At 41.3% G+C, this 25,521-nt stretch overlaps 1 protein-coding gene and 1 long non-coding RNA gene across 2 annotated transcripts in view; one reads left to right on the forward strand and one right to left on the reverse strand.

Moving 5' to 3' along the window:
- LOC144461884 (uncharacterized) overlaps positions 1-15,447 on the reverse strand; it is a 29,215-nt gene extending 13,768 nt beyond the window's left edge. Inside the window, exon 1 of the long non-coding RNA XR_013490470.1 lies at positions 15,199-15,447. This is a non-coding gene — a long non-coding RNA (uncharacterized LOC144461884). The remainder of the gene's footprint in view (positions 1-15,198) is intronic.
- A 2,603-nt stretch (positions 15,448-18,050) lies between these two features.
- On the forward strand, positions 18,051-20,848 carry LOC117249754 (POU domain, class 3, transcription factor 3-B). Its single transcript, XM_033615457.2, has 2 exons — positions 18,051-19,940; positions 20,270-20,848. The coding sequence occupies exons 1-2, from the start codon at positions 18,729-18,731 to the stop codon at positions 20,366-20,368; spliced, it is 1,311 nt and encodes a 436-aa protein (XP_033471348.1). The 5' UTR covers positions 18,051-18,728; the 3' UTR covers positions 20,369-20,848.
- Positions 20,849-25,521: the final 4,673 nt, after the last annotated feature.

Consider the following 25,521-nt stretch of genomic DNA (forward strand, 5'->3'; position numbering starts at 1 on the left):
CAAAGAGACACAAAATCACCTTAAAGAGACACTAAATTAAGTCAAAGAGACTCAAAATTACCTCACACAGACACAAAATTAACTCAAAGAGAGTCGAAATTAACTCAGAGACACAGAATTACCTCAGAGACACAAAATTAACTCAGAGACACAGAATTAACTCAAAGAGACTCAAAATTACATCAGAGAGACACAAAATGACCAAAGAAGACACTAAATTATCCCAAAGAGACTAAAAATTACCATAAAGAGACACAAAATTAACTCAGAGGGACACAAAATAACTACAAGAGGGGCAAAGCAACCACGAAGTGACACAAGATGACTAAAAAGACACAAAATTACCCCAAAGAGACATAAAGTAACCAAAAGAGACAATAAATCATACCGAAGAGACTCAAAACCACAGAAAGATGCATTATGATCACAAAGAGTTGCAAAACAAACGACACAAAAATAAGCTAAACAACTGTAACGTGGGTGTGTCTTTCTATTAAGGAGAGGTGGGGGGGCCTTTTGCAGATCTTTGCCCAGAGACCCATTGTCTGATAATCCGCTTCTGTTCCAGGCGATATGCGTCCGTACCAGCATGTGCGTTGAAAAGCAACAAAAATGTGATTTGTCCCAAATTGACAATACATGATGCGCTGAATGCGACACCACCTTTCTGGCAGTGTGAAAAATACTCCAAAAACTATTTATATCAACAGAGAGAAACCTGTTTGAATCCTCTGAAGGACAGATTTAATGTGATCCTGCTCGGCGGAAAACAAAATCCTGGTTTTTGAAGCAAACTCTTGCCAAAACAGGCAACAAATGGAGACACAGTCAGCATCACTTCCTGGAATGACGAACTGACAGTGCATGACCAAAAGCCAAAAGCTGAGAGGGATATTTGACTTGACAGTCCATGCTGAGGCAATTTCCCAACATGGTTGAATAACAAAGTTCTATTGTGCTCAATTCTGTGCCGCATTGTTTAATTCTCTTCTCATCATTTATACAAGCTAAAGATTCCCCTTCAAAGTCAAAGGAAAAGGCTCTGAAACGAAAACAGAGGAAAGAGGTTAGTAGTATGACAGAGTCCCCCCTCCAGCCCTGTGTGACATACACTATTTCCTAGCCTGGCTTGCAGTCTGCACCGAGGCCTGCTGGTGAGTAATGTGTGGTGGGTGTGAGCTCAGAGGGGTCGGCGGCCAGCATGCAATCCCCTCAAAGCCGCTTTTGTGATGCTGCTGGCTTGAGCGCTCACACCAGGCCTGGACGGAGAAGGAGGGAGGAGATAGGAGGGGGGGAATGAGGGGGCTAGCAGCAGCTCTGTGAAGCGGGGAAGAGAGAGTGTGCCTGTAAGTGTGGCCAATCATACTGCTGTAGAGGCTTTGCAGTTGTCACACATCCAGAAATCACGTCTGGTGTCTCTACTCGAGACTGTAAAGTTAAAGAGTTGAAAGGTCAGGGAGACTTTTATCAACTTCTGTGAGTACGAAGGAACTGCAACAGCATAAATTATAGTTAAAATATTTAATTAATTCACAAATTAATGAGAAAGTTTGGGGAATTTGCAGAAGTCCTCCAAAAATTATGTACTGAAGTCTGAAATAATATGTCACAAGATAGCTTTGTAGGTAACCAGGCTTAGTTAGCAAAGCATTGTTAGTGACAGCACGTCAATTTCTGCTATAAAATTATGATAATAACCCCAACTCCTAATAGCTTATTACTTTTTAACACTTAAACCAAGGGCACAGGTTTTGTTTCGTGAAATGGCGGGGTTGACTGTCCTCTGCCAGAAACTTTTTAGCATCCAAAATTTAATTTTATGCATTCTGTTTAATTCTGTCCACCAATTTGTGCATTTTCTGCATCAATTTATGGTGTAACTGTCTTTATTTTTTACAAAATAAAAGTCCTCTGCTATTTTAATTGTTTTTAATGGGAGGGGACAAATGAACATGTCCTATGTAATGAGGGGGCCATGTCCCCTGCGTCCCCCCTCGTTGAAATCTATACCTATGACTGAAATAACAGAAATGATTGGGACAAACAAAGACAAAAAAAAATCAAAAGAGCAAAAAGAGACAGGGCAAAAAGGCCCCATAATGCGGAAAGGCAAAACAACAGCAGAGACACTAAATGACCAGAAAAGACACAAAACCCCCAGAGAGACACAGAAGTATCTCAGAGACACAAAATAACTACAAAAAGGGGGAAAACAACCAGAAAACAGACACAAAATGACCAAAAGAGACACTAAATGACCCCAAAGAGACACAAAAGATCTCACAGAGACACAAAATGACCTAAAAGCACACCAAATGACTCCAAAGAGACACAAAATTACCAAAAAAGGACACAAAGGCCCCAGAGAGACACAAAATTATCGCAGAGACACAACTACAAAAAAGGGCAAAACAACCATAAAGAGACACAAAATGACCAAAAGAGACATTAAATTACCCCAAAGTGACACAAAATAACTGTAAAAAGGTGCAAAATGACCACAGAGACACAAAATTACCTCAAAAAATTAGTTTGTTTGAAAATAGTGTATTTTATATAATAGATGTTAAAAAGTCACTGAGGTAGCAAGACACTGTCATGGAGGTGGTGATAGTCATTTCAACAGGGAAGCTTTTCCAGAGCTTGGAGGGCCATGACCACAAATGCAAAACCTCCTCCGGGGCATTAATATAGATAGAGCAGTGTGGTTTAAGGTTGCAGCAGTATACCTTGATATGAAAACTGATGGTTATCATACCTTGTACATTTGCTTATCTACGATATTTAAAATAATACAACTGGATGGAGAATCTCCCCTTCAGTTAAGTTGTTTTCAAAAGAGAGACTGTCTACACATACCTCCATTAAAAATTTAATTCAGTTTAATAGAATTTGTTTTATCTCAAAAGGATATTCTTGTGCCAGAGAATGCTTCAAATTATAGTAACATTAAGTACAGTAACAACAATTTAACATTTACACCCAGAACAACCAGTGGGTTCCCCAGGGTCAGGGGAGTGGTTTCAAGTTTCAATTATGGCAATAAATCATTTGTTCATGTAAAAATAACTCCTCCGTTTTCAGTCCTTTAAGGTTCCCTCTGATAATAATAATAATAATTCTGCAATACCATGAAACTGCGATGTTTTTTAATACATACCGTAAAAATGTAAAAATATGTAGATGTCATCCAACCTCAATTCTCTGTTTGATCATGTGACAAGATGACACAATATAAGGTAGCTAGTTCAGGCGCAAAGTCTAGTAAAGCTAGTGACTAGTGTGCACTTGGGCCAGTTTAACTACCTTACACCACTGAACCTCCTCAAGTCTTAAGTTTAAAAAGGGGAAACTTCTAGCACAGTTTTGTTAACACTATTTTTGGATAGTCTGCTTAAAGTATATGTAACATGTCAACAGCTTATTAGTTGAGATTCAACAATTCAGCAGTTTCGCTTTGTTTTGGTAGAGTATATGTGACAGTTCATAAACGTACTGACATTTTCTCAGAATAATTTTGTTGATAGGTTTAGCCCTCGGTAGGCAGACTATCCAAATAAAGGGTTGCCAAGTTTTGTTGGAGGATCTGAGGTATGTATGGACACAAAGGCTCACAAATGTATGCTAGATTCAGAATGAGTAGCTCTTTGAATGTTAAAATTAAAGGCCTCCAAGGCAAGGTCGCAAAACTTGTAAACTGTGTAACGTTATACTGGACTTGAAGCGATAATTTACAACGTTGCATTTCATATCATATAGAAATAACTGGAAGCCAATGGCTGCCTGGGACAGTTGGAAAAAATGTATTCAAATTTGTAAAACTGTGCAGTGTGCTTTTTAAAATGGTAGGCAAAGATCTAAAGCGTACTGGACTGGACTGGCAAAAATATATAAAGTACTATTTCATATCAGATAGAAAGGACTGGAAGCCAATGGCTGCCTACAGTTGAAAAATGTATATTCAGGTTTGTAAAACTAGGCAGCATGCTTTTTAGTGTAGCCAACAAAGATCTAAAGTATACTGGACTTGCAGCAATAACATACAAAGTAGTATTTAATGTGATATAGAAATGAATAGAAGCCAATGGCTGCCTAGAACAGTTGGAAAAAATATATATTAAAGCTTGTAAAACTGTAAAGCAAGCTTTTTTAAAATGGCAAGTAAAGAGCTAAAGTATAATGAACTTGCAGTAATAATACAGAAAGTAGTATTTCATATCAAATAGAAAGGACTGAAAGCTAATGGCTATGTTAAAATCAAAGCCCCCCAAAGCATGATCTCAAAACTTAAGTGTGTCTCTGTTACGTTAAATACACATAACAATAAAAGCAATAAGTAAGTATTATTTACGAAGAAATTAACACTCAAAAATTGGCAACAACAATTTCAACAACAGTCATCACTGCAAAATCCTTAGTGGACCACTGAAGGCTATGACATCCCCTTATCTCAAATCAAGACCAGCCCACATTAAACCAATGAAAGGAATATGGAAAAAAAACTTGAACATACGTTAAATAACTAAAACTGTTTCAGGTTTACTGAATAATTGTGTTTTTAATTGCTAATTGCTTTTAAATTCTAATTGCTAATAGTAAGACACCGATTGAGAAAATAGGTTCTTGGGTCAGAATTGCTAGCAGAGTTTTGTTGCAGTATTTGAAGTTGAATTTTGGTATGCATGGACACAAAAGCTCACAGATGTATGCTAGAGCCGGAGCATTAAAATCAACTGGAATCCGATGCCAACAAGCTAATATCTGAGGGTGTGATGTGTCATGTGATAGCTGGTGAACAAATCAGATGGATATAAAACCAAACTTTATAGCCATTTATCTTGAAAAGGAAATTTAAACTTTGACCCAACATCACTGAAACTTACTGAAGGAGCTAAAGTCCAACATGTAAGAGCCACCATAGACCTCCAACATGGCCAACAGAGGGTGACTTGCATCACCTAACTGCTCTCTGTAGCAGTTCATATGTTTGTAACCTCTAGTTTACCCAGTCTGTGTGTGCAGGAGCTGTGAGCCCAGGGAGGGGAAGAGGGAGAGTCATTTGGAAGAAGATGTATGTAAACCCATTTCCAAACAAATGGGCCTGACTGCACAGCAACAGGGAGAGGTGCCATAAGCGTCCGGCGTGCATAATGCCCGCATGAATCAAGACTTCCCCGGCTGCCGAACGTGACCACACAAGCTCGCGTATGAATAGCACATGTCACCCGCGGCCGCATATCATCAACAACAGTCGCCGACCCCAACAGCAAGGCCCCATTCTGAAGTTGGGAGTCACTGATCATTATTATGGACGCCTGGAAGCTGCAGCTAGCTCGCCAAGTTCAGCCAGTCATACATGTTTACTTGGTGGGTGTGATGGAGTTATAATACATGCAAAGCCTACACTGCCTATGCAGGGGTCTCAAAGTGTGGCCCGGGGACGTACAGGGGCCATGTGGAGGCTTGTAAAGGACGTGCATTGGCAAGTTTTAGCTTCTGTACAAATGTATATTTTTGCTGAATATTTTCAAATACATGCTGCACAGTTTGAGTTTGGGGTTTATTTTTTACAATTGTTGCAAGCAGCCATTGGTTTCCATTCATTTCTGTTCAGTGTGAAGTGAATTAACAAACATTTGACAAATGATTCTGCAAATCACATTGCTGTGTAATAGCCTTCCAGATGCATGTCCCCAACTGCTCCAGGCAGCCATCGATTTCCATTAATATCTGTGCAGTACGAAAATGTGGCAGATTCTTACAACTTAGCAAACATTAAGTCTGCTTACTTTTTTTGTTATTGTTAGAGACTTAAAAGAAAAGTCTGCACTGTTTTACCTCCTAACATTTTTGTAATTTTGACAAAGAAAAAAAATCAATAGCTGTCTGGGACAGTTAGAAAATCTGTATTCAAATTTGTAAAACTTGCACAGCATGCTTTTTAAAACAGCGAGCAAAGATCTAAAGTACACTGAAATTACAGCAGTAACTTACAAAGTTGTTTCTGTACTAACATATAGAAATGACTGTAGGTCTATGGCTGCCTGGGACAATGGGAAAAACTATATTCACATTAGTAAAATTGTGCAGAATGCTTTTTAAAATGCTTGGCAAAGATCTAAAGCATACTGGACTTGTAGCAATAATATACAAAGTAGTATTACATGTGATATAGAAATGACTGGAAGCCAATGGCTGCCTAGGACTGATGGAAAAGTTATATTCATATTTGTAAAACTGTGGCACATACTTTTTAATATGGTCGGCAAAGATCTAAAGCGTACCAGACTTGTAGCAATAATAGAAAAAGAAGTGTTTCATGTGATATATAAATGACTGGAAGCCAATGGCTGCATAGGACAGTTGGAAAAATATATTAAAATTTCCAAAACTGTGAAGCAGCCTTTATAAAATGGCCAGCAAAGATCTAAAGTATACTTGACTTGCAGCAATAATATACAAATAAGTATTTGATATCATATAAAAACAACTGGAAGCCAATGGCTGCCTGGGACAGTTGGAAAAACTATATTCACATTTGTAAAACTGTGTAGTAATCTTTTTAAAATGGTCAGCAAAGATCTAAAGTATATAAGACATGCAGCAATAATATACAAAGTAGTATTTCATGTAATATAGAAATGACTGGAGGCCAATGACTGCCTAGGACACTTGGAATAATATATTCAAATTTGTAAAACTGGGCAGCATGCTTTTATGAAAGGCCAGCAAAGTTCTAAAGCGTACTGGACTTGCAGTAATAATAAACAAATCAGTATTTCATGTGATATAGAAATGACTAGAAGCCAATGGCTGCCTAGGACAGTTGGAAAAAACTTTATTCACATTTGTAAAACTGTGCAGCATGGTTTTTAAAATGCTCATCAAAGATCTAAAGCATACTGGATTTGTAGTAATAATATACATAGTAGTATTTCGTGTGATATAGAAATGACTGGAAGTCAATGGCTGCCCAGAATAGTTGGAAAAAACATATTAAACACAAGCATGCTTGCTTTTTAAAATGAAAGATTTTAAGTGTACCTGACTTGCAGTAGTATAGCATAGTAGTATCAAAATATCATACAGAAATGACTGGAAGTAAATGGCTTCCTGGGATGGTAGGAGGAATACATTCAGGACTCACCATGAAACACACCATGATAATTACCGTCACCAACATAACAATCTTTTAAGGGTGTATAGCAACGTACATGCAAGCACTTAGCCTACATCTGCACCATAACACGGTGTTATCATAACCTTCTACGTGCTGGTTTTTAGGTTTAAAGCACATCCTTTACTTGCCCCTCCATCCAGCCTGCACTGGTCCCATTAGAGCTGTAGATTTTCTGCTCATTTGCTAAGCATCATGGATCATCAGACGGTATGTGATGGCGAACAGTATGCGCTGTCTGTCTCAGCATCACACCTGCACTTCGACACATGTATACATACTGTACAAACACGTACACACACACAGGCCGGGTAAACTTGGCAGCTCTGTATACAGAAGTACGAATGCCGCGCTCACACATGCACTCGATGCTATAGAACCAAATGTGCCGCTTTCTGTGCTCTACAAGTGGAATATTCCTACAAAACGCTTGTGCACACACTTAGTCCATGTATGCATGCAGGCAGGCTGCCTTCACCCCAAGAGGCCTGGCTCTGAGTCAGGGCCCTGCTGGTGACTCCAGCTACCCTCCGTGCCCCCGAGCATGCATGGCAGCAGCAGTATGTGTGTGCAAGCATGTCTGTAAACATACATTTGAGATCCGGTGTGTGTGTGTGTGTGTGTGTGTGTGTTTCAGGGTGGCAGGGTTGCCTCCAACGCCATTGCAATGAGGCCATCATTTATCCCTGATTGGGACGAAGGCAGCGGCGTTGAATTTGCGCTACAATGCGGCGCCCATAAAGACCGAGAGACGACATTTCCTCCCCATTTCCCTCATGAATATCAAAGCCGTCGCCGCCGCTGCAACACATAAGGAAAAATTACAGCCCTATTATTTTATTTGCATTACCTGTAATAGGAAGCATATTGGGTGCTGTATTTATTGCCTTATCAGCACCGGCTTGGCTGTAAACATTTGCTGATTTATTAGCTGTGCTGGCTTTGCCCAAACATCACACGTAATTACTTAGCAAATAGCGCAAAGACGGTATCAGGATTTTTTTTGTTGTTTTTACTACTTTGTGGGGTTTTGCGATGGATTGACCAGACTTAGTGGAGAGAAAGCAGCCAGCTTTGGTGTTAGAGGTTGACGCATCTATTGCAGATGGGGGGTCTTAGAGGCTAGTTTTTCCTGCTGCTGCTGGCTCGGACCCAGACATGCCTATAGCCCGGACGGGGGAATCAGAGAATGGCTGTTATTTGTACGGCTCTATATCCAGAGTCTCTCCTATCGGGGATGTGGTTAGTGTTGTTTTTTCTCTACCTGAGCGCCCGCTTCCATCCAATTATGTTGTTTGTCTTCTCAAAGGCCTCAATACCTCTAGCTTTGCACCCCCTCCCCTTCGCCACCCTCCCTGCTGTTTCGCACACACTGTTCCACAAAGTTAGATAGAACTAGATCCATTAAGTTGGTGAAATGAGCAAAAAAAAAAAAGAAAAAAGCGCGAGAGAGGGTTACCCTGGATGCGCCCGTTCTTCTGTTATCCAATTTTACTGGGATTTGGAGTGATTTGCGCCTGGCTCCCCGTGGGAAATAAATACTTTGATTAATGTAATCCTGGGCAGGGAGGTGCCACAACCACCCCCCCTTTTCTCTATCCTCAGGGAACGCCACTGTTTAACAAACAAAAACAAAAAGCAGGGACTATGGAGAGACATGCACAGTGGCTACAAACCAGGCTGCTGAGGACTTCTATAGATTTGATTTCCTGCGGATTTAGTTTATTTATTAATTACTCAGCTTAATAACACAATATCATTCTTGATTAGCATGTGTAATACAGTCTAATAGAATAGAAAAATACCAGCGTGTCCGTCTGCTGATTTGCATACACAATAACGCCATGGTTTGTTTTGATGCTGCTGCTGCTGCTGCTGGAGGTGGGGGTGTTTAGGCATGTGTGTCCATGCTGATGTGGTTTACATCTGTATGTGTGTGAGGAGGGATGTGGCCGGGACTGTGAGGCAACCTGCACCCAATGGGGGTGGGGTGAGGCTGGAGACTGACAGACAAAGCACCCCCTACCCTACCACCACCACCCCTTTCTTGCTCAAACACACATGCACACACACACACACACCTCTTTCCCCTCTCTCCTCCGCCCCTCTGACTCAGAAAGCTGCACTTCATCTTATCTTTGCCGATCTGTCCCCCGTCACTCACCTCCTCACCAGCCAGCACTAGTGGCTTTTTTTCTGTCAGTGTGTGTGTGTGTGTGTGTGTGTGTGTGTGTTTGTGCCATACAAGCACCTGCATTTAGATCAGTCACATGGATGAATCTTTTTCTCTCTATGCATCTTTTTTTTTCACAAACCTCGCTGCAACTTTTGACCTTTATTCTCAAATTAAATCACGTCTCAAATTTATTTCTAAAGCCACAATGTGACTCATTTTAATCTGTTGCTCATTCTGTCTGCCCCCAAACAAAAACTTAATTAATTTTGTCTAATTGAAATACTCTCCCTGTGCTGAAATTTTTAATTTTATTGTCAGGAAAAAACTATTTTAATCATTTAATTTCATGCCATGACAGGGGCGTACGTTTTGTGTCCAGACTTGGGGGGAGATATATGAATGGTGAGGGGGATTTTGAGTATCAAACACTTTATTTCCTGCATTCTGGTGAATTTTTCTGCACCAATTCATGTTGCAAATGGTTTCACTTCTGTCAAAATAAAAGTCCTCTGAAACTTTCATGCACATGTTCTAAATATTGTGGTGGACTCTGCTTCCTCAGCCCCCGAAATCTACGCCCATGTGCCAAAACACATAAGAGACATTTGTTAACACCAAACTCGTGCTTTCAACGGCATTTTTTAACACCACAGAACCTATCTTGGGCCAAATCATGACATCCTTATTGATTTCCAATCCCAAATCAGTACCAGCTGTGCTGCTACATGCCCGAGCCGTGACATGCGTGAAATGAGCACTACTGGAATAACTAAATATAAATGTCCGGGACCAAGCTTCAAACACTTACTTTCCTGCATTATGGTGATTGTTTTATGCACCAGTTTATGTATTTTTTGTGTCAATTAATGTTCTTTAATTTTGTCAAAACAATCAACAAACAAATGCTGAAGTCATGTTCTAAATACTGAGGGGACATGTCCTCTGTGTTCCCCCTGAAATCTACGCCTGTGATCATAAAGCAGGAAATTACGTGTTTGATTCTCAAACTTTTGTGGTGGAGGACCCCCAGGTTTGACGTGTGCATCATGTAGATTTGTAGGTGTAGATTTCAGGAGGAGGGACACAGGTGACATGTCCTCCTCAATCTTTAGAATATGTGCATTTGTCCCCCAAAGAAAACCATGAAGTTGCAGAGGACTTTTATGTTGACTAATTTAAAACACATTTGCACCATAAATTGGTGTAGAAAAGGCACAAATCAGTGCACAAAACAATCAGTATAATGGAGGAAATTATGTGTTTAATGCTCAAAATTTTGTGGTGCAGGACCCCCAGGTTTCATATATTGAGACGAAACCTACTCGTGATTATTGTGATTGTTTCATGCACTGATTTGTGCCCTTTCTGCATCAATTTATGGTGTGAATGTCTTTAAATGTGTCAACATAAAAGTCCTCTGCAACTTTAAGGTTCTAAAGATTGAGGGGGACGTGTCAGCTGCATCACCCCCTCTTGAAATCTCCACCTATGAATACAAGGCTCTGGAATTATTCAAAACCTGTGTGCGCATCTGCTGCTTTCATATTTTTATTAGGGGGGCTAAATGCACATATTGAGGGGGACGTGTCCCGTGCGTGATAAAGTTAAAAGACGAGTATAAATGTATAGGTTGATGTCAGCCTCATTCTAAACTGGTGTAAATGTGCATGCACATGGGCATAGGTTTTGTTTCATTACTAGGGGGACAAATATGAAACTTGGGGGTCCTCCACCACAAAATATTGAGCATCAAACACATAATTTCCTGCATTATGAGGGTTGTTTTTTGCACTGATTGGAGCCTTTTCTGCATGTATTTGTAATTTTGTCAAAGTAAAAGTCCTCTGTAACTTTGAGGTTTTCTTGGGGGGACAAACGCACATGTTCTAAAGATTAAGGGGGACATGTCAGCTGTGTCACCCCCTCCTGAAATCTCCACCTATGAACACAAGGCTCTGGAGTTATTCAAAACCTGCGTGCGCATCTGCTGCTGCTGTCATATTTTTATTAGGGGGGCTAAATGTTCTGAATACTGAGGGGGACGTGTCCCCTGCATCCCCCCTGAAATCTACGCCTATGTGCCAAAACACATCAAAGCCACTGTAAACACCAAACACATGCTTTCAACTGCATTTTTACCGCCAAAGAATCTATTTCAGGCCAAATTATGACATCCCTATTGATTTCCAATCTGAAATCAATACCAGCTGTGCCTGACTCTTGGTGAAACGAGCACCACTGGAGAGTCCTGCGATAACACTAAACGTATAATCTTTACCTGCATGTCAGCCCTTTTACAAGCAGTGCGCCCACAGCGCTGGCGCGGCTAATGCAGGGCAATTACTAACCCCATGTAGAGGAATAAGAGGTGTATATAACTCTATATTGGCCTTTATTAATAGAATATTAATAAAGAGCCTCTGTCTCGTTTGAATGGCCTGAGAAAAAAAATCCCATTCAGGTCTGAAATTGAAGGCATGTTTAATGCTTACACTGATATTCAGTGTAGCCCATTTAATTAACGGTATAGTAGCTACATTATCATTTAAGTGCTCCAAGTTGGATTCGGCTTTAAATCAACGTTTGGCCTGACGTGAGACACACTAAACGTATGTCGTCTCGGATTAGTGACTGGACCAAGGGGAAGAAAATAAATTATGTAGCCCATAGGCAACTTAAATAGGCCGTAATTAAAACGGCGGGAATTGCATCAATTTAATCTGAATATTGTAACCAGGGGAAAGTGGGAGCTACAGGCACCCACTGCCGGGGTTTACCCACCTTTCCAGGACTGACATAAATCTGCATGTCAGGTGTCATAAATTAATGGCGGCTGCGGAATCAGAGTGATGAGCCTATATGAGGATGTTTTATGGAGGAGAAGGTAGATTAATGTTGTGGGTGAATTGATTTTGGTGTTTTTGTCTTGTGGTCGTTTTTATCCCTAAAAATCATCTCTGAAACATTTTTAAATCCAAATCTGTGCACCGATTTTGGATGCAGCTTGTGATGAAATGCAAGTTCATGCAACCATCTTGATGAATTAGACAATCTGCTCCTGGAGGAATAAATAAATGGCCTCCTGCTACCAATAAGCGTCATTGTACAGCATGACAGAATGGGTGCATAACGCAGAGTAATAACGCACAGTGCTGCTTTGATGCTTTGTTGCTGCTGCTGCTGCTGGTACTTGTAGTGGTGCTTGCTGATGATGACGATGATGAAGAATAACAGTGGGGATAGTGCACACGCTAAATGGCCGGTCATGCATGCGGAGAAATTGCAATGCACTAATTCCCGGGATGATTCATGAGCCCTGCCCAGCCCCTCGTTTGCTAATAATTCTTAAAGTCGCCGGTTCGTCATACGTTTCCACACAGACCTGCTGGCTCAAGCTTATGGCTTATAGGCGACTGCAGATGGCGACTGGCTTAAAACAGCGTGCGGGGCCTATCTAATCACAGACTATTTGCATATCAACTAGGGCTGTCACTGATAGGCTGCTTGTCACAGGCTTGCACTGATCAATACAAGCAGTTTTCAACTCCTGATGCTGATGGCTGCAGAAATATGTGGAAAAATAATAACATGTGCGGGTCTTGGCTGCAATGAAATTGGGTGGGATATCTCTTAAAAATTGGATAATTAAATTAAGGTGATTTAATTGCCTCTGGGACTGAGGGAAGAACCAGAATATAGTCGGAGCCCTCGTTTTTATGTGGTGCGTTTGGCCTGTTTTTGCAGGAATTAGCAAGATGCAGCATATCATCTCAGTGTGTGTGTGTGTGTGTGTGTGTGTGTGTGTGTGTGTGACATTGTTTCTCTACAGTGACCCGCTCAGTCATTTTCCTCCTCCAAGCCCACTGATATCTTAATTGCCAATCGTGTCATCCAACCATCAATTCATGTCTGCACTGGAAAGGGTGGCCATAAAATTACACCACTACAATAAATAAATAAATAAATAAATAAATAAAATAAAAAATAATTTCTAATAATAATAGATTTTAATTACAAGTTGTTTCATTCAGTAGTTCCGCCTTACAATATCAATATAAATGGTGAACAAAATGCGCACAGTGCAAAAAAATGAATCAAAAGATTTTGGTTTAAATTAGAATTGCTCTAAATAGCCTTATAATATTATCTAATTAAAATAAAGGTTAAAGTCTGCACCGGAATCACGTGCTATCAGCTCACCATATCAGAATTTATCAAATTAAATAAATAAATGTCATAAAAAATATTAAAATATTCAAAAAATGTGACATAAAATTGGTGCTTTTTTGCAGTGTAAGCTATATGATATTTGCATCATGAGTGAGCGCGACACCTGGCGGCTGTTAAATATTTTTTTTATTCTTCTTTGAGTCAACAATGACTCCCAAAATCTGTTTCACTCAAGCAACAGCTGCCTGCATGAGAGTTGTGTAGGAGATCAGTCCAGATGCCTGCTTTCTCCTGCGTCACAATAATTTGCAAGTCTATGGAAAGTAGTGCGTTACGTTACTTTTCCGTTACGCACCACAAATTGATTGATTCTGATCTGATTTATCGCGATAGCATGGTTGCCTCTCAAAACCAAGATCTGTCTCAATAAAGCAAAATTATTTACTGTGTCAAAGTGAGATTTTTCCAGGCTGTATGGTGATGGAAGTGACATCGCTGTAGTCTGTTGATGATGCAAGGTAAAAATGAAACACTGCAGTGAAGCCACAATGACGAATTGGTGTGTCTTGGTGCTGCAGATGGTGTAATTTCGTTACTGTAACGCGTTACCGCCCAGCACCCGAATGCTGCTGGCCCGGGACACCGAGCCTCTTTTCATCTCGACTCCAGTGCACAAACATACAGCTTAATGCGACTAGTGTTTCCCCCTTTTATTGGGCTCACCATGGCTACCAAGTGCTGGGCTCAGAAATGCACTCCCTATCAATGAAGGGGAAAAAAGGAGTTAACCCGTGAGAACAAAATAACCCTCAGCAAAAAGTAGACCGAAAATCCAAATCTTCTTCTTCTTAACAAACTCGGGTTAGTGTGTGATAGATCCTCACTGTGGGACTTTGAAAATGTAACCGAAAGTTGTGACAGACACTGGAGTGATTATTGTCTGCCATTAAATAATTGCCTGCGACCGGATCTCTTTTGGATCTGCGCCTCTTTTTTAAAATCTGTCGTTTTAGTTTCAGTTTTCGTGACATATCCTTTGCTCCAAAACCCAAAACCCAGCAACTAAAGAACAAACCGGTCAGCATCCATTAACATCGCAGGCTATTTATAAGCTTTGTCTGCCTTTATGGGGGTGCAGTTTAGGACCGAGCTGCTCGCATATAAACTTTAAACAAACTTTGCAGCGGCAGGATCGATTTATATTAAACGATTTCATATCGCACTTGCCTACGCGATCCCTCTGGAGGATTCAACCGAGGGGTCTCTCTTTCTCACACACACACTCTCTCTCTCTCTCTCTCTCTCTCTCTGCCTGCTTAAAATGTGATTGATTGCACTTTTCTCCGGTGGACATTCACTACAAAACAGCACAGCTTTATCCATCTGCCCGCGATTTACAGAAAAAGCAGAAAAGGAAGCTGGGGCGCAAAAGCAAACAGCGGGCGCGCACGTATTGATTTTTACGCATTCAGGGTAAAAGGAGAAAAAAAAAGGACACGCATTTGCATTTTATTTTAAAATATAAAAGACATCGGCGCAAGAGTGAAATATCACTAAAAGCAGCGAGCAGCAGTCTACAGGGCTGAGGAAGCAGCCACGGTGGAGCAATGCGCGATAAACTCCCAACATTCCTCATGCGTAAAAAAGAAATCCGCATAGATAATTGTTGACTTACCTTGTGTCCAAGCAAAGGGAAATAGCTTCACATTGTTCATACTGGAGCCTGTAAATGGTTATCTCCCTTTCCTACGACTCGGTGCGCCCTAAGATTTTCTTTCCTCTGCCTCAACTGAGCAGGAGCACTCCTCGGCTCCCGCTATTATTTTCACTAAAATATATGAAAATTTATGCAAATGAAAATCAGCACTAACTGTTCGTCTCTTGTTATACTTGGGGATGATTTTTTTTCCTCTCCCCCCTTTCTTTCTTTTTTTTTTTTTTTTTTTTTTTTTTTGCATACAAAATAAATGAACTCCCCCAGCAGGGAACTTGGGGACCTTTTATAATAAGCAAATAAATAATAAACACATCATATATCAGAGAGGTTTTTTTTTTTATCGCCGCGCGGTGATTTCGGGGAAGCATTTCTGAAATGCCTTTTTGACTCTCCTTTTATATATATAACATATTATTTTCATTTTGAGGGGGTTATCTTGCGTAAGGAGCCCTCTTCTCTGCACTTGGTGTCACGTTTCTGCTGGCCGCCTGAGACGCCCTTTCAAAGCGTGCAGTGTGGATTGAACAGCAGTAATTTAGACAGAAATCCTCACTGTATATTAATGAATAGAGGGCCCCATGGTTCTGGCCCCTAGCCTGCCTATTCAATGTAAACAAATCCACGAGGCTCCCTCGGTTTTGAGCCCAGTCCAAATTAAATCTACTGGGATGAGAAGGAGAAGGGGAGGAGGGGGGGGGGGGGGTTGCACTGGCATGGAGTACACAGCCTGTGCACAAGTACTCCTCTGCCTTATATTTGCCCTTAAATCCCTTTTGCAATAAAATCCATGCGTCATGTTTGATTTGGGGAGCTTATGAGGCGGTGTTTGGGGGTTACGCATGACATGTAGCTCTAACCTTTATACAAAATACAGTTAATCCTGTCAGAGAATCACCTGCCACAGGCCTTGTTTTGGTCAGGTGGGCTCAACAGGCTGCACCCCAACCAATGGGTGCAGTGGGAGGCATATATCTGGCGCTTATTACCACCCATGGGTGCGTCCATAGGCGTGCAAACAAAGGCCCCATTCATCTCCGGGGTTATGTGGTCATCTTGTGGGATGCATATCTCCCATTTTTTTCTCTGTCTTCTTAAGCAGACGTTTCCAGCGCACGCACAAATCCCCCAAGGACTGCTCAATTTGCCCTTGTTTTGGTTGCCACTTTCTCTTTCTCTGTGCTTCACTGAGGTTGCCTGTGCGCGGCGTTTCCGCATGGAAGCATCCCCGCAACCTTTGTGCGTTAACTCCTGAGGAGCCGAGGCTGCACTGAGTGGCTCATGGTTGCAGTGCCTCTCGTGCACTGTGCTGTGTCAGTAGATTTGTCCTGTATTTACGCACCTGAAAGACATTTTCACTTTTTATATGACCATAAACAGTTAACCTAAGCTGGCAGATGTGAGTTTTAAAATCTAAGACACGATTCCCTCCTCTTACATGTGGGTTAATATAACAAGATAAAGCATGTACCATTTATTGAACCCCATTTTTTTATTCTAAGGCTTTCCTGCATTTTTCCAGGGTGGCCCAGAGGGAATTAAACCCCTAACCGTGGCAGTATGGGCGCCTTATTCTATTACACAATCAGGTCAGGCTACCACATAATTGTAATTGTTACCAATAGATCTTATAGTGTCAAATGTGTGCCTTGTATTCTCTCAAACCTTAGGTATTCATAGGTGTAGATTTCAGGGGGTCCACACAGGGGACATTATTTAGAACATGTACATTTGTCCCTTTCAATAAAAAGATAAAAGTTGAAGAGGATTTGCAAAATTAAAGATATTTACAGCATAAATTGATGCTGTAAAGACACATTTGCATTAAAAAAATTACCAGAATGAAGGAAATGATGTGTTTGATGCTTCAAATTTTCTGGCAGACCCCGCCATTTCATATGTGTCCCACCCCCTTGTTCTATTACACAACCAGGTCATGCTACCACATAATAATAATTGTTACTAACAGATCTTATAGTGTCAAATGCCTTCTATTGATAGGTGTAGATTTCAGGGGAGGACACAAGAGACATGTCCCCGGCAATATGCAACATGTGCATTTATCCCACTCAATAAAAGATGAAAGTTTCAGAGGATTTGCAAAAGTAAAAACAATTTTGCTATAATTTGACGCACAAAAAGCAAATCTGTGCAGGAATATATCACCAGAATGCAAAAAATTAAGTGTCTGATGCTTTGAATTTCCTGGCGGACCCCGCCACTTTACATGTACCCCCGTCCCCAATGTTGAAATGTAACATACACCCCTGTTTATGTGTGTTTGTAACAAAAATATGGAAGAAGAAACCATATAAACACATTCATATTTACTTAATACAGTTAATCCATCTATTTTATTGTAATAACTTATTTTTATATTAAAATATATGCCTTTAAGCATACATATAAATATAAAGGGAAGTATATATTAAAGCTTTTCTAAATAAAAGATAATCATATGATGATGCCAAACTAGAGGTCACAGTTTATCGCCCTCTCTATTCCCCCCTTCACCCTCTGTTTGTGTACTAATACCTCAGTACTATTTACTACCAAGTTGTGTTCCCCGTTTTTGTTTGGACTGCAATTAAAAATCAGCCAATCGGAACAGCCGGAAGGAGGGCTCGTGCGCCCCGGAGCAAGGGCTGGCGAGTGCTGCCAATCACACCCCGGGTAACCAATGAGCGGGGACGCACGGGGGTAAACATCCGTGCGTCGTCGGGCTTGGAGGGGGCGGGGGCGGGACTTAGGCTCGCCTGTCAGGGGGGAGAGAGAGAAAGAGAGATATAGAGAGAGAGGTGGGGAGAGAGAACAAGCGAATGAGAGAAGAGGCTCGCGAGCAGCGCCGTGCACTGTTATACTGGATTGTACTTCATCGGGAGTTTGCGGTTTGGCAGGTTTATATACATCAAAACAGAACAAAGAGATAGGCTCTACAGTGCTATAAAAGAAGACAGAGAAAAGAATAAAGCCAGGGAGAAATCTCGGCGACTGAATTACAAAAGAACTGAGGACACCCTGCTCATGTTTTTCACATCCAAAGGGGACATAAACTGGGACTTTGGACATTGTGGAGAATTTGCAAGGCTTTTTGTCTTTTGCGAGCACCAAAACTTTGTATGGGACAACGCTTTTTTTGCTGTATATTTGAATTTTAATGCTCGCAATTTCATCCCAGTGCAAAACTTTCCAACCGGACTGCACATGGTTTCAAAGGGCTTTTGAAAAACCTGGATTTTTTTTTATTTTTATTCACCGATATCCATGCACAAGAACTAGAATGTTGTAAATACGTGCGGATTTTATTCAGTTTTTTGCCAGCGTTTTTCCAAGCTTTTTTGCGTTTTTACGCACGTCGATGGTATTGCCAAAAACCTACTCATACTTTTAAAGTTTGAATAATTCATGAGATACAATTTGCCTGCTCGAAAGAAGTGACTGTAAAAAAAGGGAGGGGGTTATCCACAAACATATTCATAAGGGTTGACGGAATGGCCACCGCGGCTTCCAATCCTTATCTGCCCAGCAATAGCATCTTATCATCCGGCTCCATCGTGCACTCTGACTCCGGAGGTGGTGGCATGCAGCCGGGCAGTGCTGCGGTTACCTCGGGGTCTGGGGTCTACAGGGGAGACCCCTCAGTCAAGATGGTACAGAGTGACTTTATGCAAGGCGCAATGGCAGCGAGCAACGGGGGACACATGCTGAGCCATGCCCACCAGTGGGTGACATCCCTCCCGCACGCCGCAGCGGCCGCAGCTGCAGCCGCGGTTGCTGCAGCTGAAGCCGGATCGCCTTGGTCGTCGAGTCCCGTCGGGATGACGGGCAGCCCGCAGCAGCAGGACGTGAAAAACTCCGGCAGAGACGATCTGCACACGGGCACCGCGCTGCACCACAGGCCCCCTCACTTAGCTCCCCATCAGACTCACGCCGGGGCTTGGGGGAGCACGACTGCGGCGCACATTAACTCCATATCCGGTGGACAGCAGCAGCAGCAGTCGCTGATCTACTCCCAGCCGGGGGGGTTCACTGTGAACGGGATGCTGAGTCCGGGGAGCCAGAGCCTGGTGCACCCGGGCTTGGTGAGGGGGGACACCCCGGATCTGGACCACGGCAGCCACCACCACCACCATCACCACCAGCATCCGCATCACCAGCACCACGGCGGCGTAAACAGCCACGACCCGCACTCGGACGACGACACGCCGACCTCGGACGACCTGGAACAGTTCGCCAAGCAGTTCAAACAGCGGAGGATCAAACTGGGCTTTACGCAGGCGGACGTCGGCTTGGCTTTGGGCACCCTGTACGGGAACGTTTTCTCTCAGACAACCATCTGCAGATTCGAGGCTCTGCAGCTCAGCTTCAAAAACATGTGCAAGCTCAAGCCTTTGTTAAACAAGTGGCTTGAGGAGGCCGACTCGTCCACCGGCAGCCCCACCAGCATCGACAAGATCGCGGCGCAGGGGAGGAAGAGAAAGAAGCGCACATCCATCGAAGTGAGCGTCAAGGGGGCTTTGGAGAGCCACTTCCTAAAATGCCCCAAACCCTCGGCCCAGGAGATCAGCAGCCTGGCGGACAACTTGCAGCTGGAAAAAGAGGTGGTTAGAGTGTGGTTTTGCAATAGGAGACAGAAGGAAAAACGGATGACGCCCCCAGGAGTGGCACAGACGCCGGAGGATGTGTACTCTCAGGTCGGCAATGTGAGTGCAGAAACACCGCCCCCCTCCATGGACTGCAAAAGAATGTTCAGTGAAACATAGAACAGCACACCAGAATATTTTATATGAAATTAAAACTGATTAAAAACATACAGACTATCGCCAAGATAGCCAAATTTTTTGATACTGTGATTGTGAGGGAATATGAATGAGACTGCAAATGTGTTATCTATTTTTCACCAGAAAAAAAAACACAGAAAGAGAAAAAAATCCCCCTTTTTCCCTCCCAACCCCCCTTCAGAAAAAACGCACCTTCTTCCAGGCCCTGAAATGTCTTAACCTAAAAGGTTCCTTCTGCTTTTTTCTTTCAGGGGCATTTTTTAGTAGATTACTTAAAAGATGCAAGTGAAGCGAGCGACCAGAGGGTGACAACTACAAGTTCATTCCACCAGGTAATTTTGGCGCATTAAGACACACCAAGAGGAAACCCAAGTATTGTTTTTTATTCTTTTTATCTCTTCCCCCCTCCAAAAAATTACCCCCACCCTCATTATCCTGTGTTTGATTGAAGAAACAAAGGAGCAGGCATTTTGTATATTTAGAAATGGGACTGAACCGCCTTCCTCTCTGAGCCTAACAATAACAAGAAGGGGGAAAACTGCAACAATATGAACAAGAGTGACATCCACGAAGCTTCCATCATGATTTATTTTCTTTCTGAGATGGACTGCATGGTTTCACACACACGCGGAGGATAAGGGATTTTTTATTGTCATCTGAAAGGCCCACAAGGAGCAGGACTTGTCCCCGCCTGATCTCAAAGATCACCATTTTTTGGGTTTTTTTTATTTAATGGACACCGTGAGTGGATTTTTCCTCTTTTTTCCCTCCCAACAAATAGAGCATAAGACATTTGAAAAAGACTTCAACTGCACTTATTTGAGAAAAAAAAAAATCTGTTGCCAAGTGTGACTGAGTGGGTGCTGTGGATATACTATTATTGCTGCCCTTTCTAAGCAGTATTCTTTGGTAGGTTTTAATAAACAAAACTCTGTAAAGCCGGCAATATAGATCACTAGATCAGATACTGATCTGAGTTATTTACTTTATATTTTTCATCAGAATGACTTGTTTTAATATTTTATTCGGAATACATATGAATTATTCCAAACGGTAATTTATTTCCCCCCCTCTTCCAGGAACTTGTGTAAGATGCTTTCCCCCCTTTTTATTTTTCTTGTTTCATCTTCCTTTCTTATATTTTTTTTGTTTTGTTGTTGCCCTTATTTGTTAATTTTTTTGTATTATCGTTTCTAAAGGAGCACAAATCATCATAAGCTGACATTGACCGTTGTTAGGTAATAAGGGTATATTTTGATGTGATAATTTGATTGTAATTTAATTTCAGTAGTGGTTCCGTACGAGCTGATTGAGACACAATAAATTTGTTAGAATGAAATGCAATCATGTTGTGGTTTCAGATTTATATTCTTACCGTATATTTGGCTTTTATTTTAAAAGGGGTGTGTTATTCTTTGCATGCAGAGTGAAGAAAATGGTGGAAGCTGCGTGCTTATAATAACCTCCACTAAAAAAATGCACAACAAAGACTCTTGGCAGGGGGAAAAATCAAAATAATTAACCCTTATTATATAAAAAATATGCTTTGTATTTTGCAGAGGAAAAAATAAAAATAACCAACCATCATTATATAAAAACATGCTTTGTATTTGCTTAAAAATGCGCATTATTGTGACATTTACGGTATTAAGAGCGCATAAAATATGTCCAAAGCTTAAATAAATGTCCACCAGCGTTGTTATCATCATCCCATAACTGTGTATTACCATTTAAATGAAACATCGCGGTCAGTTGCAGGCCTGCACAATGCCTCGTTTGTTTGTTTACATCTGCTGCCTCTTGAGGCCTTGGGCAAAAAGCAGCAGCCTGGAGAACATGCACCAATTTATATTTGTGCGTAAAAAATATTCTTGATCGGATAATGTGGGGGTTGAGCGTCTTCATGTCCTCACTGCATGTTATGTAATATTTACGTTGCAGCTTATAGCTACAGATCCTGCATCCCATAATACTGATAAACACGTAATTAATAGCCGGATTCACGCGCTCGTCAGTGGAACAAAAAGCAAGCTGTATAATCTGCAAAATAATTGATTTGCAGGCTGCTCATTGAAATGTAATATATATTGCTGTGAGACTGAAATGCAACTCCATCCACATTCACACAAGCTCCCCAAAAAGCACTCCAGGTAGAGTGTGCCAGCTCCATAACTCGGTGAGCTGACATGTTGTGTTAGGATGCGGGGCACTGGGTCAGAGAGCTTATTGATTCTGTCTGTCCAGAGCTGAGCAGCCCCACAGGCTCAGCCTCCACTGCAGTTTACTGAGGATGAAACGCTGAAGTGCTGTTTGACATGTCGGAGTGCTGCAGATTAATATCTGGGTTGTTGTTTCAGGACTTTTGACAGGCTTAGTGCCGGGGTATTTTGCAGGACAGGTGCAAGAGAGGGAGGTGGGATAATATTCCTGCTAACGCGCTCGTGCACTGTGTTTGTGTTATTTTATTGCTTATAATAACTCTAAATGGGAGTTCTTTTCTTCGTCACGGCTGCAAGAGGCAAATGTCTTCCTGGGTTCCAAACTTTTTTTTTCTTGCTCGCCTATTCAGCAAAACTCACAAAACGTGTCCTCTCGCTGCAGGATTTGAATTTCGCGGATGATTTCCCATACTAGTTGCTTAGCAACTGAATTCAATGATATAGAGAAGTGGGCATCATTTTTCTTTGTCTCCATTAGTAAAAGTGGCAGCAGAGACACGCTGTATGTGCACTGCTCCAAAACTTTATATTTTAGAATTTAAATGGCGTGTGCAGGGACGTTTTTGAATTTTAGTCTCCAAAGAAAATGAATTATGAGGCGATTTAAAACGCCATAAGGCTGGAGTGTGTGTTGAATATTTTACGAATATAAGAATAAGAAAAATTAAACCACGTGAGGCTCCACTTTGGCCTCACCTATGCTCATTATGCATGTTCCTGTGCTCCTGTGCATAAAATCCAACGCAAAGTCACATGACGTGCTAAGATAAGCCCCAATGCGCAACAGAGGAACACTTGAGGTTCTTCGCTGCTCTCCTAAGTTGCCTCGTACAAGGAACCTGTGCGTTTTTACGCATGTGAACCCCGCAAAAATACCTCTCAGTTCTTGTGCACCGCTTGCGCAGAAATATCCCAATCTACTGAGAGATTTCTTTCCAACCAAAGGCGACACAAAAAGAGTTTCAAATCTCATAATGGGTTTTGGTCCGCCTATTCTCCAACAGCTTTGCCTTTCTTCATGGGTCTTCAAACCCATGTTGGCAGCAGCAGCAGCATGGGTGTGCGTGCATGCGTGTGCGCGCCGTTGCAGGCCCTAGGAGCTAGGAGCACTTCGCTTCCCCCCCTCTTGCTATTGATTTAGGGACGCCAGTGGCCCAACAGGCTCGTCGCGCCCATTCGCGCTAATTAAAGCTGCTCGTTGTCACACCACTCTGCTCTTTAAAACAAGACTTCAGCAGGGAGGTGAGGAGATTTGTCCCGTGAAAAAATAAACTTTTAAAGCCTAATTAATATTATTAATATTTCATGTTTGGCTGTCACCAGCCTGCGCCCTTCAGTCACTCACAAACATGTTATAAATCTAATAAAAATACTATTTTATCTCTATATATTTATCCATCTAAACAAATATAAGCCTCATGATAAATAAAATATGTATCTGTGACACTGTAGCGTTTGCATTGTGGTGTATGACCACAGCTGTAGGCCCGCACTTATCTAAATATTAAACTTTTATTGTTTTATGCTTATAAATAGCATGTTATATGTTTTATTTGAAGGATTCAGAGTTGCATTTGCGCACAAAACACACACTTTAAATCACTTTTAATTGTATATACATGCAAGGGCGTGGGTTTTGTTTCAACACTGGGGGGGGGGGGGGGGGGGAGCACATGTGAAATGAAGAGTTAAGGGTCCCTCCACTGGAAATTTTCGCGCGGAACACTTTACTTCCTACATTTTGGTGCATTTTACGCACCAATTTTTTGCGTCTTGTGCATTAATTTAGCAAAAGTCTGCTACTTTTAATGTTATTACTGGGGGGCTCAAATACACATGTTCTAAATATGTAGGCCATCCTTTTGAAAACTACGCCTATGTTTAATCACACTTATTATATATTACATGGCTTTTTAGACGCAGTTTAAATACAGTGTGTTTATATTTTTATATAAAGTCTAGCACATGCATGCTTCAGCTACACACACTCAGCTTTTAGGTACACTCTTAGTCGTGATATAGTCCCACCATAAAAAGACTAATATAAATGTATAGGTCCGTGTCAGGCTCATTCTAACCTGGTGCAAATGTGCGTGCACACAATGGTTTCCCCCCCTTTCTCATACTGTATTTACTCCACGTGTCGAGCGCATGAATATGGATTATTCTGAGCTGCTCTCCGCAGGGAGCCTTCCTCTTTCCACGTCCACATGGATTTATCTCTGCTGCAGAAAAGACGCTCAGGAAAAATATCCCTCTGTCTGCTTGTGACTGCTGACTTTTGATCATTATTAGTACTGTTATTTTTTGCAGTAAGTACGGTGGCTTTATTTTGCTTTGATTCGTCCCTCTTGTTTGGGTTGTACTTAGCGTGGTGGGTGCTTGCAAAAGTATTATTATCATCATTATTATTATTGTTATTATTATTATTATCATCATATTTTTATAAATAACTGCAGCAACTTTTTTATTTTAATTTAGATTAAATTAATATTATTTGCAGTTCTTGTTTTTGACAATTCAGTTGGGATATGTTGGAGTTAATGTATATGTGCGTAAATAAATTTTTAAAAAGCACCATTAATTTATAAGGCTATTATTATTAGTAGTAGTAGTATTTTTGTGCAACTTTATATATATAAACAAAGGAGAAGAAGGAGTTGCATTTACGTTGCACTTTTTCTCTTCTTTCCATATATATGTACGCATATATATATACACTAGATAATAATAATAATAATAATAATAATAATAATAATAATAATAATAGGCCCCCATGTAAATATTATCAGGTCGTCTTTGTGGCAGCAGAAGAAGAAGATGAAGAAGAGGTGAGGAGAGAAAGAAGAGGAGGACGTTTTAAAATATGACGTGACTCTCGGGGGTTTCCTCTCTATAAATTGTGAAGGTCATGGTTTTGTGAGCAGGCAGGATGGATAGGTAGAGGAGGAGGAGGGGGTGGAGGGGTGAACGGAGTGTGTAGGCAGCTCAGCCACAGAGGTAATGTGCTTCAGCATCTCATCTGCTTGTCTGCATTTCAAACGCACATAAAGCCTGCTGGAGTTTTCTTCTTCCTTCCTGTCTTCCCCTCCTCTGTTTCCAAATGCGGATTTAACGCCTTTAATTCAACAATATGCGTCATTGAATTCAATCATTTATGACTAACACGCAGTTTTCTTTTATAAATATTATTATTTTGTGTTATTTAAATAGATAAAGTTAAGTAAAAAATAAAGTTTGCTGCAAAAAAAAATCACATTTTACTCTTTCAACTTTAAATGCAT

Source organism: Epinephelus lanceolatus, chromosome 24 (assembly GCF_041903045.1).
Source record: "Epinephelus lanceolatus isolate andai-2023 chromosome 24, ASM4190304v1, whole genome shotgun sequence".
In the NCBI taxonomy this organism is placed as follows: domain Eukaryota; kingdom Metazoa; phylum Chordata; class Actinopteri; order Perciformes; family Serranidae; genus Epinephelus; species Epinephelus lanceolatus.